The sequence below is a fragment of the Poecilia formosa genome, unplaced genomic scaffold (genome assembly GCF_000485575.1).
Source record: "Poecilia formosa unplaced genomic scaffold, Poecilia_formosa-5.1.2 Scaffold188, whole genome shotgun sequence".
NCBI classification, from domain to species: domain Eukaryota; kingdom Metazoa; phylum Chordata; class Actinopteri; order Cyprinodontiformes; family Poeciliidae; genus Poecilia; species Poecilia formosa.
The window spans coordinates 341,742-354,294 of NW_006800127.1; the positions used below are offsets into that span (position 1 = coordinate 341,742).

General features: G+C 39.1%; 2 protein-coding genes across 2 annotated transcripts; one reads left to right on the forward strand and one right to left on the reverse strand.

The window, feature by feature from the left end:
* Positions 1–354: 354 nt before the first annotated feature.
* avpi1 (arginine vasopressin induced 1) lies at positions 355–4,051 on the reverse strand. The gene is made up of 3 exons (XM_007566174.2): positions 3,904–4,051; positions 1,429–1,793; positions 355–1,112 (listed from the first exon to the last, which is right to left on the reverse strand). The coding sequence occupies exons 2-3, from the start codon at positions 1,749–1,751 to the stop codon at positions 854–856; spliced, it is 582 nt and encodes a 193-aa protein (XP_007566236.1). The 5' UTR covers positions 1,752–1,793; positions 3,904–4,051; the 3' UTR covers positions 355–853.
* Positions 4,052–5,166: 1,115 nt separating this feature from the next.
* On the forward strand, positions 5,167–6,907 carry marveld1 (MARVEL domain containing 1). Its single transcript, XM_007566175.2, has one exon. The coding sequence runs from the start codon at positions 5,820–5,822 to the stop codon at positions 6,315–6,317; it is 498 nt and encodes a 165-aa protein (XP_007566237.1). The 5' UTR covers positions 5,167–5,819; the 3' UTR covers positions 6,318–6,907.
* Positions 6,908–12,553: the final 5,646 nt, after the last annotated feature.

A 12,553-nucleotide genomic window follows, 5' to 3' on the forward strand; every position in this document is an offset into this window, starting at 1 on the left:
AAGATTTTGATACAAGTCCCCTTTAATTTAAAAGAGGGCACTAGAACAAGTAAGACAGACAGACAATAATGTAGCTCTGAAAAACATGTTATGAGTGTTTTGCTTTATTCTGAAATTATTTGTTTCAAAAAGAAAAAAGAAAAAGGTTTATAAAAACAGTGCATCAACATAAGAGACAATGCCAGTAAGTTATTAAAAATGGGATCCGTTTGTAGTCTCTATAGTTGTGCTTTCTGAAAACTACAAATATTTTTGTACCACACTAAAAGTAGAAAAGACAAAAATGATATGCTCATGTGGTATAATTAGGCTTTCTGCCACATTCTGTTGTGATAAATGAACAACAGTAGACAATGAAAATCAAACAGATTTTATTCCCAGAGTTCAAAATGGAGCATTTCAAGTTTATAGAGAAAAAAAGTTATAAATCCTGGACTTTCATTCAAATCTCCAGATGAGGTTTGTTTTTACAACAAGCACTTAAACATGTTATTCTTGGTCTATTCGCAACCTGAGCTTTCAGTAAGTAATGGCTTTGGTGATATACATTTATTTCTAAATAAATAAATTTTTATAAAACAAAATCCTATTTTTCTTCCCCAATCATCTTATTCTCCTTAGGCATTTTAGTGTTACTAGTAATGTGAATTTAAGAACAAACAAGTTCCAAGTGTTTACTGAGCAACAACCGTTATTTAAAGCTGTGAGATGTTTTTGAATCAGTCTGTGGTTTAAGCCCAGATAATCTAGTGCAAATGCATTTCCAACAGGTGTTGCAGTGAAAGAGAGAGAGCAGCAAAGGAAAGGCCAAACATACACATCCTTGATCTGTCCCAGACTTTTTCCTTGTTTCTCAGTGAAGTATTCGGTGCAGGTATCTCTCTGGATTACTTTCCCCCGTCCTCCTCAGTCCTGAGCTGGTTGCAGTCGCTCTGTCAAAGTTTCCATTAGGGTTTTGTATCTCAGCGAGTACTGATTCGGCACCAGTCTCTGCTGAAGTCGCTTCAAATGAGGAGTGTCTGCAGGACTCTGGACTTCTCTTTGTCTCGGCTCTGAAATCCCTGTCTTCGCCAGGGTCTTTTCCCTGCCTCCTCGGAGAGGTCTCTCCAATCCTAAGCAACAGAGGTCGTTGTTAGGGACGAGAAGGGTCATTACAGGTGAAAGCTCAGAATATAGCAATGCATGATATATTGGTATTAACATGAAAGTCGGCCAATGTTAGAACAGAATAGAAATACAAAAATCATTTATTGTTCCTCTGTGGGGAAATTCACTTTGTCTTTTTGCAACCCTGGGTGACTATTAATAATCGATGTTTATTTACATATTGTTGCTGATTGTGTGTTTTAGGAGGAGGAAAACCATGTGGTATTTGTTTGGGTATGTGACTTAGATCAGTACCTCCCTGATATGGGGGTGTGGCTGTACCTGAGGTGACTGAAGGCTCGCAGCCAGTGCGAGCCCATCGCATCCCTCCCATTGGTCCTCAGCGCTCTGCGGTGACCTCGACTCCGAAGCGTTATTAAGGCCTGAGCGAGTTCAGCCTCGTCTCTGTGTCCCCAGACGAGCTGGGCCCTCTGCTCAGCATCCTCGTCTCCAGCTGCCCTGAACAACCTCTGGAGCTGCCACAGGTTCACGGTGCTGAAGATGTTTCCCGAGCCAGACTTCCTGCTCCTCCTCTCGGCCAGACGCCACAAGGAGGAAGGACCGGCCACCACAGAGGGAGAAGCGGAGGCAGATCTGGTATCCATCCAGAGAGAGGTGGTAGACACACAATTTACACGGGCTTTATTCTGTGGGGAGAGGAGGAATTGTTTCAGATAAATGTGCTGACCAACACAGAAAAGGTTGGAAGGGTATATAACAAGTGACTTCATCAAATTCGTCTGCTTCCGGTGCTTTATCAATGACAAGGACGCGAGTCCTGCTGAGCCAGGAAATGGGTACAAAACCACATCCCCACTCCATGGGAATAAGTAAAACCACAAGACAGCAGCTGTCATTTGGCTGAGAATCCTCCAGTCAGCTCCGACTCTTTAATCCTGCTTGAAGGCGAGTGACGATCGGCACTTTAAAGCCCATTACACTTCAGATGGTAACTTCGTCTGCCTTTACGCACATCCGTTAGAAAATGGGACAATCACAACTCGGTGCTTATTGAATGGCAAAAGCCACAACTGAGTGACTGCTTTCTGCTCAAAGTGCTTTCTGTTCAGCTGTTCAAATGAAAATACAATATGTTAAAGAAATGGGGCACAAAATTTCTCTTTACACAACAGATAAGACGACAGAATGCAACCCTGGAATGTAAAGTCAGAGCGTTTCCTGAAATGTCAGCTTATCACTAATTTAGTAAATGCCAGTTATTTTAAAGTCACAAACTGTACTCTCCTGACATTACCAGTTAATTACGGATGAGTTTTTCTTTTTTCCAAATACACTGGAATATGACTACATCACAAACAACTGGCTTCATTAGGAAATAGATTTGTACCTTCCATGTAATATAAAGCAGCAGCTTATTTTCCAAAGTTTTTACTTTTGAGTTCATAGTCACACAAGCAAATAAAAAAAACATACTGTGCCTTGCAAAAAATATCAATTCCCTGTTATCTTTTTCATATTTTTACAATGTGAAAAACACAAACTTCAATATACTTTTTTAGTGTGTTATTTATGTGAAACAGCATAAAACAGTGGAGGACGGGGGGAGGAGGGGTTTCTGATACCCATGAATTAAGTCAAGTGAACACACACAGAGTCCTCCTGCGTGGAATTTATTTTCAAACTAAATACAGCTGTGTATTGTTCAGAGATTTGATGGAGAACATTAGAGAAGAAAAAGACTCATAAGAACCTAAGAAACACAACAGACAGGGAGAAGCTTGTAGATAAAATCTATGACACAGCTGAAAACCTGCCAAGACAACCATCTACACCAGCGGTCTGCATGCTGAGGCTCCAGGCTGAAGAACTAGTTTAACCAGTTCTCCTACTTAAACATTCAACATTGCGTCTCACTGTAAAACTCATAGGTCTGTATTCCTGCTATGGCATTTGATTTAACACATTATGTAATCTATATTTTAAAACAGCCCAGCTTTCCTAAAATGAGGTCAAACAAACTCAACTGATGTTGGTATGGTAACTTGCAGCCTTTTTAATTGGAGCTTGCGTGTGGGTGTCTTTTCTGAGCCTTATTTTTATTTATTTATTTATTTATTTATTTTGTAAAGACGGTTCGCTGCTTAAGAAAAAAGATAATTTAGCTTGTGCATGGTAAACATTGCTCTTTGGACTTCTATCTACGTCAAGAGCCCATGTGAGGACAACATTAATAAGAGAAGCAAAAAGCTTCTATCAAGTGGGAAAATCTATTTATTATTTATTCTTATTTTTAAAGTAATAAAAAGTTATTTGTTTCAAGCAGATCATTTTAAAGATTTACAAGTTTAAAGCAGCTCCTCGTTATTCACTAGTTTGCTAATCAAAGTGAGTTTCGCATCCTCTATTAGTTGAACTGCAAGCTGAACAGTCCCTGTTCCCATGAAGCCAGAGCACAGCATACTTGTCTCTATTATACATTAACTAGTACAACGGGTTTCACAACTGAGTCAATGATTGCAATCAGCTCATGCAACATTTAACACTCCACGTTTGTTCTTTCATAAGAGAACCAAACCACGACCTGCAAAAAAAAATTGTCTTAAGGCACTTTGAACTGCCTTATTGCTGAAATATTGAATGCATTTCAACTTGACGAAGTGTATGATAGTTGCATGAAGATTGCTGGAATAAACTGTTATTCGACAAACTATTTTCTAAAAGAAAGGATGAAAACTTTGATTATGTGATAAATAATAATGATAATAATTATAGTAAAAAATAATAATGGGGGCTTACCTGGAGATTTAGTCCATCTTTCCCTGGTGCTCCACTGTTTATTAAATAGGGCAGAAACCGCAGTAGTCGCCGACACACTGGTGCAGCTCTGTTTGTGGAGCTTCGATTTGGCTCCTTTCAGCTGAGTGTCATTTATAAATCAATGACGTAAACGTAGACTAGTAGGAATGGAGCGACGCGCATGCGCCCGCGTCTGGAGTCTGGTAAAACTTGCTATTTCAACCAATGACGAGTCTGGAGGGGTGTGGATGGCGCTTGGCTCCGCCCACTGGCCACGTCGGGCGTTCAGGTCGTAAGCTCATTGACGTCAATGAGCCTGGCTGGAGCGAGGAGCGGCTGTCATTAATGTGAGAAAGAAAGTAACATGTGAGGATCCTGCGCTGGGATGACGCATGCAGAGCTCATGGGCAGTGGAGCTCTATCAACAGAGCTGGCATTATTAAGAAAAATCCCAATGGTGACCAGTCAAATAAATAACGATGCAGACTGGTTAGTCGATTAAGCTCCACAATGGCTTATAGATTTATCTAAAACGGTACATGTGCATTAACTGGGAGAAAACAACTACTAAGTGCATGGATGAAAACACAGAGTCCGTGTGTACGTCAATGTCGTTGCCATGTTGTGAGGGGCGGTTACGTTGAGACACACCGTGAATCATTATGAAAACAAGGCTCTTGTTTCGTTTTAGTAATTAAAGGAATAAAGAAAATCAAAGAGAAATACGGTTTAAAAACCTTTTTTTTTCTATAGAGAATATTTCTACCAAGTTCGGTCAACTCCTACCACATCAAAAGCACCAAAGAATTTAGAATGTGTGTAGGAAAAGTTCGACATTTTCTGTCGAAGAAGGTGAAACTCATATGATATAGATTTATTACACATAAAATATGTTTGTGTTTTTTATTATTAAAGACTAGAGATAATGGAATTAAAATTATGACTCAGACAGTTACATTTTTACAGAAAATTATTTTTAAAAAATATATTTTAACTGAGGGCTTCGGAAATATGTTTTTTTTTTTTTTTGCTCTACTTTAAACCCCTTTTAGCATGAATTACTGCATCAATGCGGCGTGGCATGCAGACGATCAGTCTGTGTCTGTCAGTGAACAATAGACATGGCCATACAATGGAAGTTTGCTTTGATAAAGTCTATAAAGCCCGCAAAGATTTGAAATAGCTCAGTGTATGAGCACTGAATCTATGATTTTAATCTTTTCAAATTACTTTTTACTCCATTATTTAAAAAAATATTACTAGTAGTAGTAATAACAGGTATTTGATAGGTATTTATTATTATGATAAATAATAAGTATTACTTATCATAATATTGCCATCTATTATTGCCAATCGAAATTGGTTAAACGTAAGTTTTTGTGTTTCCTAAACTTGGAAACCCATGTTTCCGAGCACCGCTATCCTGATTTCCAAGGCAAAGTTGCCACTCCCAGCATGACTGGTGGATCTGGACAAAGACGTCCATGGCCTCTCTGTTCTGCGTCTACGAGTCTAGCTGAGGAGGGGTAGAGTTTGAATTACAAGACGCCCCCTCCACAGACTGTGGATTCAACAGAGGAAACGGAAAAGACGAAACATAGCCTGCAAGAAGGTTTGTCATTTCAAAACCCCGGGCTGTGGAAAGAACAGAGAGTCCCTCTTTATTCCCAAACTTTGGTTTCTTTTATTGGACCTCAGATCCTCCTGTGACGGTTACTTTACTTACACTTTTTCTTTTTTTTCTTCATCATCTTTTCTCCAGCTGTTTGCAGCTGGCAAAAAGCACCCGCCCTGTTCGGGAGAGGGAAAAAAAAAAACTCGAGTCTGAGCGGAGAAGAAAACTGAGGACAGAGAGAGAGAGGGAGAGAGAGAGAGAGAGAAAGAAGAGAGCGAGAGAGCGAGAGAGAGAGAGAGAGATGGCACCGCAACTTCCCCAGCCTCAGGTGAGGAGCAACATTGCCAAGTTCCTCCGGAGCTTCTTGGGAATCACCCGGATCCTGCAGATCGTGTTCGGAGCTGGGCTGTGGATCACGGTTGCTGCCAACAAGTACGATGGCCCCATCCACTTCGTCCTGTTCGTCGCTGTCCTGTTCTGGCTCCTCACCCTCGCCCTGTTCTTCATCACCCTACTGGACAAGCAGGACCTGGTTCCTCTGCTGGGAGGAGAGCGCTGGCTCTGCACCAACCTGACGCACGACGTGGTCGCCGCCGCGCTTTACCTGCCGGCCATCGGAGTCATGTTCTACAAGACGGAGAGCTACTCCTACTGCAACCTGAACCAGTACCAGCACTCATGCCTGTATAAGGTCTACCTGACGGCGGCCGTGTTTGCCTGCCTGTGCTGCCTGAGCTACCTCCTGTCGGTCATCTATGGAGGGTGCAGGAAGAGCCGAGGAGAACAGACTGTCATCTGATGACACTGGATCAGGTTGAGATGAGGGATGGAAGAGGAGTATCCACTGCAAGATGAGGAATAGTTCCCTTCACTGTAATTTTACTCAAGAACTGCCTCTACTGTCTCCCATCGTGGCTGTTATTGCATGAAAAGCAGCTCCAGGTACAAAGGTCAAGAAACCCCTGAGAGGGTTTGATTGGTTAGAGTACAAGTCTCAGTCTTACTGCCGTTTCCATCACAGACAATAGTGTAAGCAATAATGCAGAACAACTTTTCTTGAGAAGCATTTTTATATGTAGCCTAATAGAAAATAGCCTTAATATACATTTTTAACTCAGTCCTAAATCATTGGAATGCTGCAGATTTATTATAACAGTTATTTTTTTATCTTCTTACACATTTTTTTTGCATAATGACATTTTCTACAGATAACAGACATCGACTCACGACGGTTTTTCTTTTGTCTATATTGCAAACATCCAGTTTCAGCCTTCAAGATGGTAACAGTTACAACCTCCTGGATGTGAACGGTGCTGTACGCTGAACAAATATGCTCCTAATATAATTTCAGAGAATATGAATAAAGATGCCCTGGTTGAGGATCAATGAGATGTTTCTTTACTTGACTAAATTTTATTAAAAGCAACCATGCACAGTGCTACTCTGTTAAAACCACAACAGAAATCCCACTAGTGGTTCAACTTGAAACTTGTACACTTTTAACTTGAGATTCAGTGTCTTTTCCAGATTTGGGTTTTCATTTCCGAGGCAAAGCAGACGTAGTATATTTGTGACAGAATTTATCCTCTAAGTGGGACCTTATCCAAATTTTGCTTAGAATCATATGACTTTGGATTGACATCGTAAATAATCATCTTTATTAAAAAGACTAAAAAGTCAAACTCTGACCTTGACTTTATAGGTTTTGAAGCTTGTTTATATAATATTTCTACTGCTAATGTATCCTGTAACATCCCAACAGCTCTAACAGTAAGTCATCTGTAACACAAATGTTGCATTCATGTACATCTGCTAAGCTTCGGTCTGTAAATTGCTCCCTATAAGTCTACAGTTCTGAAAATCATATGAGCAAATTTTTGACAACCATTTTAAAATTTTAAAATGTTGAAGACAGTTGTAGTTAAATACTTTGAACCCTGCACTATTTAGGGGTTTTATATCTGGGTCTGAATCTTTCACATACCTTGAAAAGAACACATGTGACACTTTATCAACACTGACATGAAAACCTGAGTTGGACATTTTAATTAATATATCTGACAGCTCCACTGCAGCCTTCTTTTTAATTTTATTGTGAATGTCGGTATTTATCTAAGAAGTTGCATAAAGAAGATAAAGTAAATAAAAAAAATCGATAAGATACCTGACACAAACTAAAGGCAAAGAACTTTATGTAGAACCCTGAAATATATCAAAAGTCTGAGATATAACAGAAGTCGGTCAACCAGGGTGATCATAGTTTGATCAGGGGTAAAACTTGTCATAATTTACAAGAGCCAAGTGGCCCACACAGGAATCAGGCAAAAACCAATTGGAATACAATGTAAGATTCTAAGAGATATGATCATTTTAATGACAATTTAATCCCACAATGCACAAAAACACCTACTAAGAATGACAAATTAACTTTATTCACTAAGGATCATTATCTAGGTAAAAATTGTTTTCCCACAGATATGAAACTGGAAGTAAGAATTAGGAAAGGGCAAAATGACAATAAATGAGAATTTGAAAAGGTGTAAATTCACCCAGAGCTGTTAAACAACATCTCTATCTGTGTAGTAAACTATCTCTGTGGATATATGAAAATAAGAGCCTCTCACGCAGACATCTGACGAATGTGTGCACATAGTGCATGAGTAAGAATTTGTGCTACGTCTTCAAATTAATCTGGAAGGAGGCTCTTACCGGAACAGTTTGTCTGGGTTCTGGAGGTGGGGTGAAACTTCAGCCAACAAAAGTAAAGCCAAGTATAGACGATTCAGTGCCTCGTCTGTTCTAGTCTGTTTATGGTTTCAAAACATGCTCCCAATTATGTTGCTTTGAAGTCTCTTATTTCCAACGAAAACACTGCAATTATAGCAACTTTCATGCCTTTAGAACAAGAGAAAGACTTCATAGTAATATCTGTTTCTTTTATTTATTTATTTATTTATTTATTTATTTTTGCAATCAGGATGCAGAATACAGAGCTAAACAAACAAGATGCACACTGGCAACTGGACTTAACGACTATCTTTTTTGTGGGGTGGGAAGAGGTGGGAGGGCATAAGTTCTGACTTGCAATGAGACATGAGGGCTGTGCAGTTAAAATCATCTGTGCGAACAAAGATAGCGTACAACCTGAGCTGCAAGAGTGGTGCCGAGGGTTAATGTTAACCAGCTGCAGCACAAGGACAGAAATGTATGTACTTCTGAAGACGAAAATGAGCCTCCCCTCACACACACTCACTCCCACCCACCCCTCTCCCTGCGGAGACTTCTGCAGAAATGTTGTCCCGTCCACGTGTCCCTGCCTGCGGAAACACAACTGGTGAAACGCAGCTAAATGGAGGCAGTTCAGTAGTCCTGTGTGCACCCTAAACAACAAAGCAGCAAGCGTGAGGTCATACGTGATTGACAGTAAACAAAGTAAGTCATTTAAGTTTTGTTTAGCTCAAAAACATGCTGACAATTAAGACCAAAGGAAGATTCTCTAGATTTGCCATTAAGGTTCTGGCAATAAAAGGTTTTCTGTTACTATACCATCCAGCATTTAATGGTTTAGAAAAAGAAGTTAAATCCTAAGTGTTTTTACATCCTATATAATAATAAAGCAAATTACTTTCTAAAGGGTTTTAACACCACAAAAAAATATGGTTTTGTGTTTTTTGTTCTATCTGCACAGTTTAAAAAGCACAGACATTACTATTAGGGTATGTAGAGACAGGCACAATCATGGAGTGCCAGCTGTATGATTTCTTTTGGCTGGTCATCGAACGAGACATTTCCTGCATGGACTCTTCCACCCATCTGCGAGTGTTATAACCCTTCCAGACACTTACTCTTCCCCTTCTGGAAGTAGAACATCCTGTTGAATGAAGCTGCAATGGTGGAAAATCTAATAGGCATGTTAGTCAAAGAGTGTAACACTGACTAATAAGCGCATCGTTTTTCTGAGCAAATGCTTACATGTACATTACAAGAACTGACATTTACTTTAAATGAAATATTGTTCATTTTTCAGACTGGATAACATCTACAACCTTTGTATCACACCCTTTCTTTAAAATTGGAATCACGATTTGCTACGAGTTTGTTCCCAGGAAACATGGCCCAGTGTAAAGTGTGATTAGAACAGGTTGCAGTAATCAGTCAATGTGAAAAGAATAAGATGAATTCTTGCTCAGAAATTGTTGTTCAAGAAATGAATGCAGATTTTGATACTGAAAACACCTAAAATGTAGAAACAGCAATGGCAAAGCACAGGAAATGTGTGTGTAGTCCTGTAAAATAGAAAACGGATTAGTGATGAAATAAGAATCCCTTTTTATTTTGAAAGTTGGGGAAGTTGAGTCAGAAGTGCAAAGACTGAGCACTAAGTGAAAACATTTAAAGTTTTTCAGCATATTCAGCAAATTGATATTTTGATGTTCACTGAAGTGAATAAAAATCCTTTCAGCAACTCTGCAGGTCCATCGAAGCTTACGCAACGCAGTTACACCCAAGATGGAGGTGAGTAACTACTGCTGGAAGTGTCCACTTTGTCAGCAAGTTCTATTTTTTTCTTTGTTTTCTTCCTGTCTGGCCCAAGTGTCTACATGTTCTCACATGAAAGACGAAAACAAAGACGCTCACCCAGCAGTGCCCTTTTTTAACCACAGTTTCAACAGCTACTGCTGAGATGCACATTCCACTGCCAAGGAGACGCAAAGAGGGGTCGAAAAACCACATGAAGGAAAAATGAACAAGTGAGTGAGGAGAAGAAGAAAAAAGAGCCAAAGTTGGGGAATTTGTGACAGTATCTTAAAACAGGAATTTGATATCTTCGATTTCCTGTCTGTGAGAGGATTGAATCAGCAACGTGTTGTGAGTGGCAGCTTTGTTTGTCTCTGATACTGCAGTTTACAGTTTCCTTATTCACTTATGCAAGGAAACCATAAACATCTGTTAGAGCTGCTCTTGGAAAAGCTATAACTCTGAATAGGCCTTGTGTCCATGTGTTGTGTGAGGGCAGTCAGAGGGAAATGGTGATTGCTATTTATAGAGCTTTGAAAATACCACCACTTCCTTTAATCTGCCGGTCTTTGGCCAACTTTTCATGCAGAATGTATTACAGAAAGAATGAGCCTAAGGAGCTGAATGGAGACGGGAATGGCTCCATAAAATGACAGATTCCCTGTGTTACATCGTAAAGTTTCTGAAATGCATGTGTACATATTAGCCTTCTCAAAGCATCACGTTTGTACCCACAGCTGTCACATTTCTACGTGATTCTTTATAATTGTTGCTTGCTGTTGTTTCCTGTGTAATGTTCACTGACAGAAAAATTGCCTCCCAGTGTTGATGATGGCTCTTCTGATAACAGCTAACAAGGCTGGTAACTGTTTCCAGGCAAACATTCTCCATCAGTCTCAAGCCACGTGGGCTAAATTCGTATTTCACAATAACCAATTGTTGTAGACACAGAGGTAAAACGAACAAACAAAATCTCTAAATCACAATGATGAAAATATTTAAGAAAGAAATAATAGTTGTTATATGAGAAAATCTGGGTTCTAAGTGACTCTATTGATCTAACATTTAAAACTGCGTCATTCATTTTGAAGCTACAAATGGACCCTTTTCAGAAGCTTCAACTGAATTTTAATTCCTCTCATCTGTTTGCAATTATTCATTCATCCACTAAGTGGCGCCACGGAGTTCTAAAAAGCTTTCTTATGATGCTGTGAAAAAAAAAAATTCTCTCTTACAAATTTCTTCTAATTTCCGATCTGCAAACATGTTTTATGTTAGACAAAGATTACCTGAGTACAAACAACAAGTACATTTAAAACCTTTGTCTCAATAACTGCCATCAAGCATTTGTCTGAAGTCTCTTAAATCTGTGGTGGGGGATTTTGGTCAGTTCTTCAAAGAGGTGAATTATTTCAGCCACTCTGGATGGGTTTCAAGCATGAATCATGAGTTTCAATTATGAGGTCATCCCACAGCATCTTAATCAGATTTGAATCAGAGTTTTGATTAAGTCCAAAACCTTCATTTTCTTTTTTTAGCCATTCAAGACGGGTACTTGCTGATGTGTTTTGGATAATTGTCGTGCTGCACAACCCGAATTAACTTAAACTCAATGATGTCACAAACTAATGGCCACAGTTTTTCATTTAGGATTTTCTCAGAGATATAGAATAATAAAAAAATAAGCATATTTAGAAGGCTTATTGTTCGTAAGCATACATTTTAATTAGAACTGTTAGGATGAGCTTGAATATCCAGTCAGTCGCCCTCATCATAACCAAAGTAAAGCCACAAAACAGCAAACTACATTATATAACCAAAATGCAGTAAGGACTACAGAAAGGACAGAGCAGTTTTTACAAAAGAGTGAGTGTGTGTGTATATACAAAAATAACAAATAGCACGGATATCAGATCAAGCACTTTGTTATTTTATATAAAGATTAAAAGATTTTGATGGGATAAAGATCTTTTTCAAACAAAGATTATTTCTCAGCAGCAGTAAGCAGTGTGTAGCATACTAAGCAAAGGAAGAATTGAAAAAAAAAAAAACTACACCGTTGCATCAACTGTATTGGGAAGAGGGAAGTACATACACATTAACGGCACATTGCACAACACAGCTGTACCATGTCCTCAGGCCAGGACTCTGTCTGCACCTAAAGGTCAAGGGTCAAGCCTCTGAAAGCCCATTAAAATCCATAAGTACCAGAGAACATTAACAAACATATATGAGTGGGATACAGGCTGCCAATAACATGAAAATGCAATTATTTCTCTCATCTCCTATTCTAAATATTTTACCTAAACATTTAGAATATATGTCTGGTAGATAAGCAACCCACATGCCAGAAAGCTAAACAACCTGCATGATAACTGGAAAGGTCAAGGACATTTAAGAGGTTGCAACTTGTTGACCAGAAGGTTAAGCACTTGGAACTAAATATCTGTTAGCAAGAAATGAGGACAAGTCTTGTGGATAAGAGGTCACACTGAAGTATGAAATATCTAAAATTTA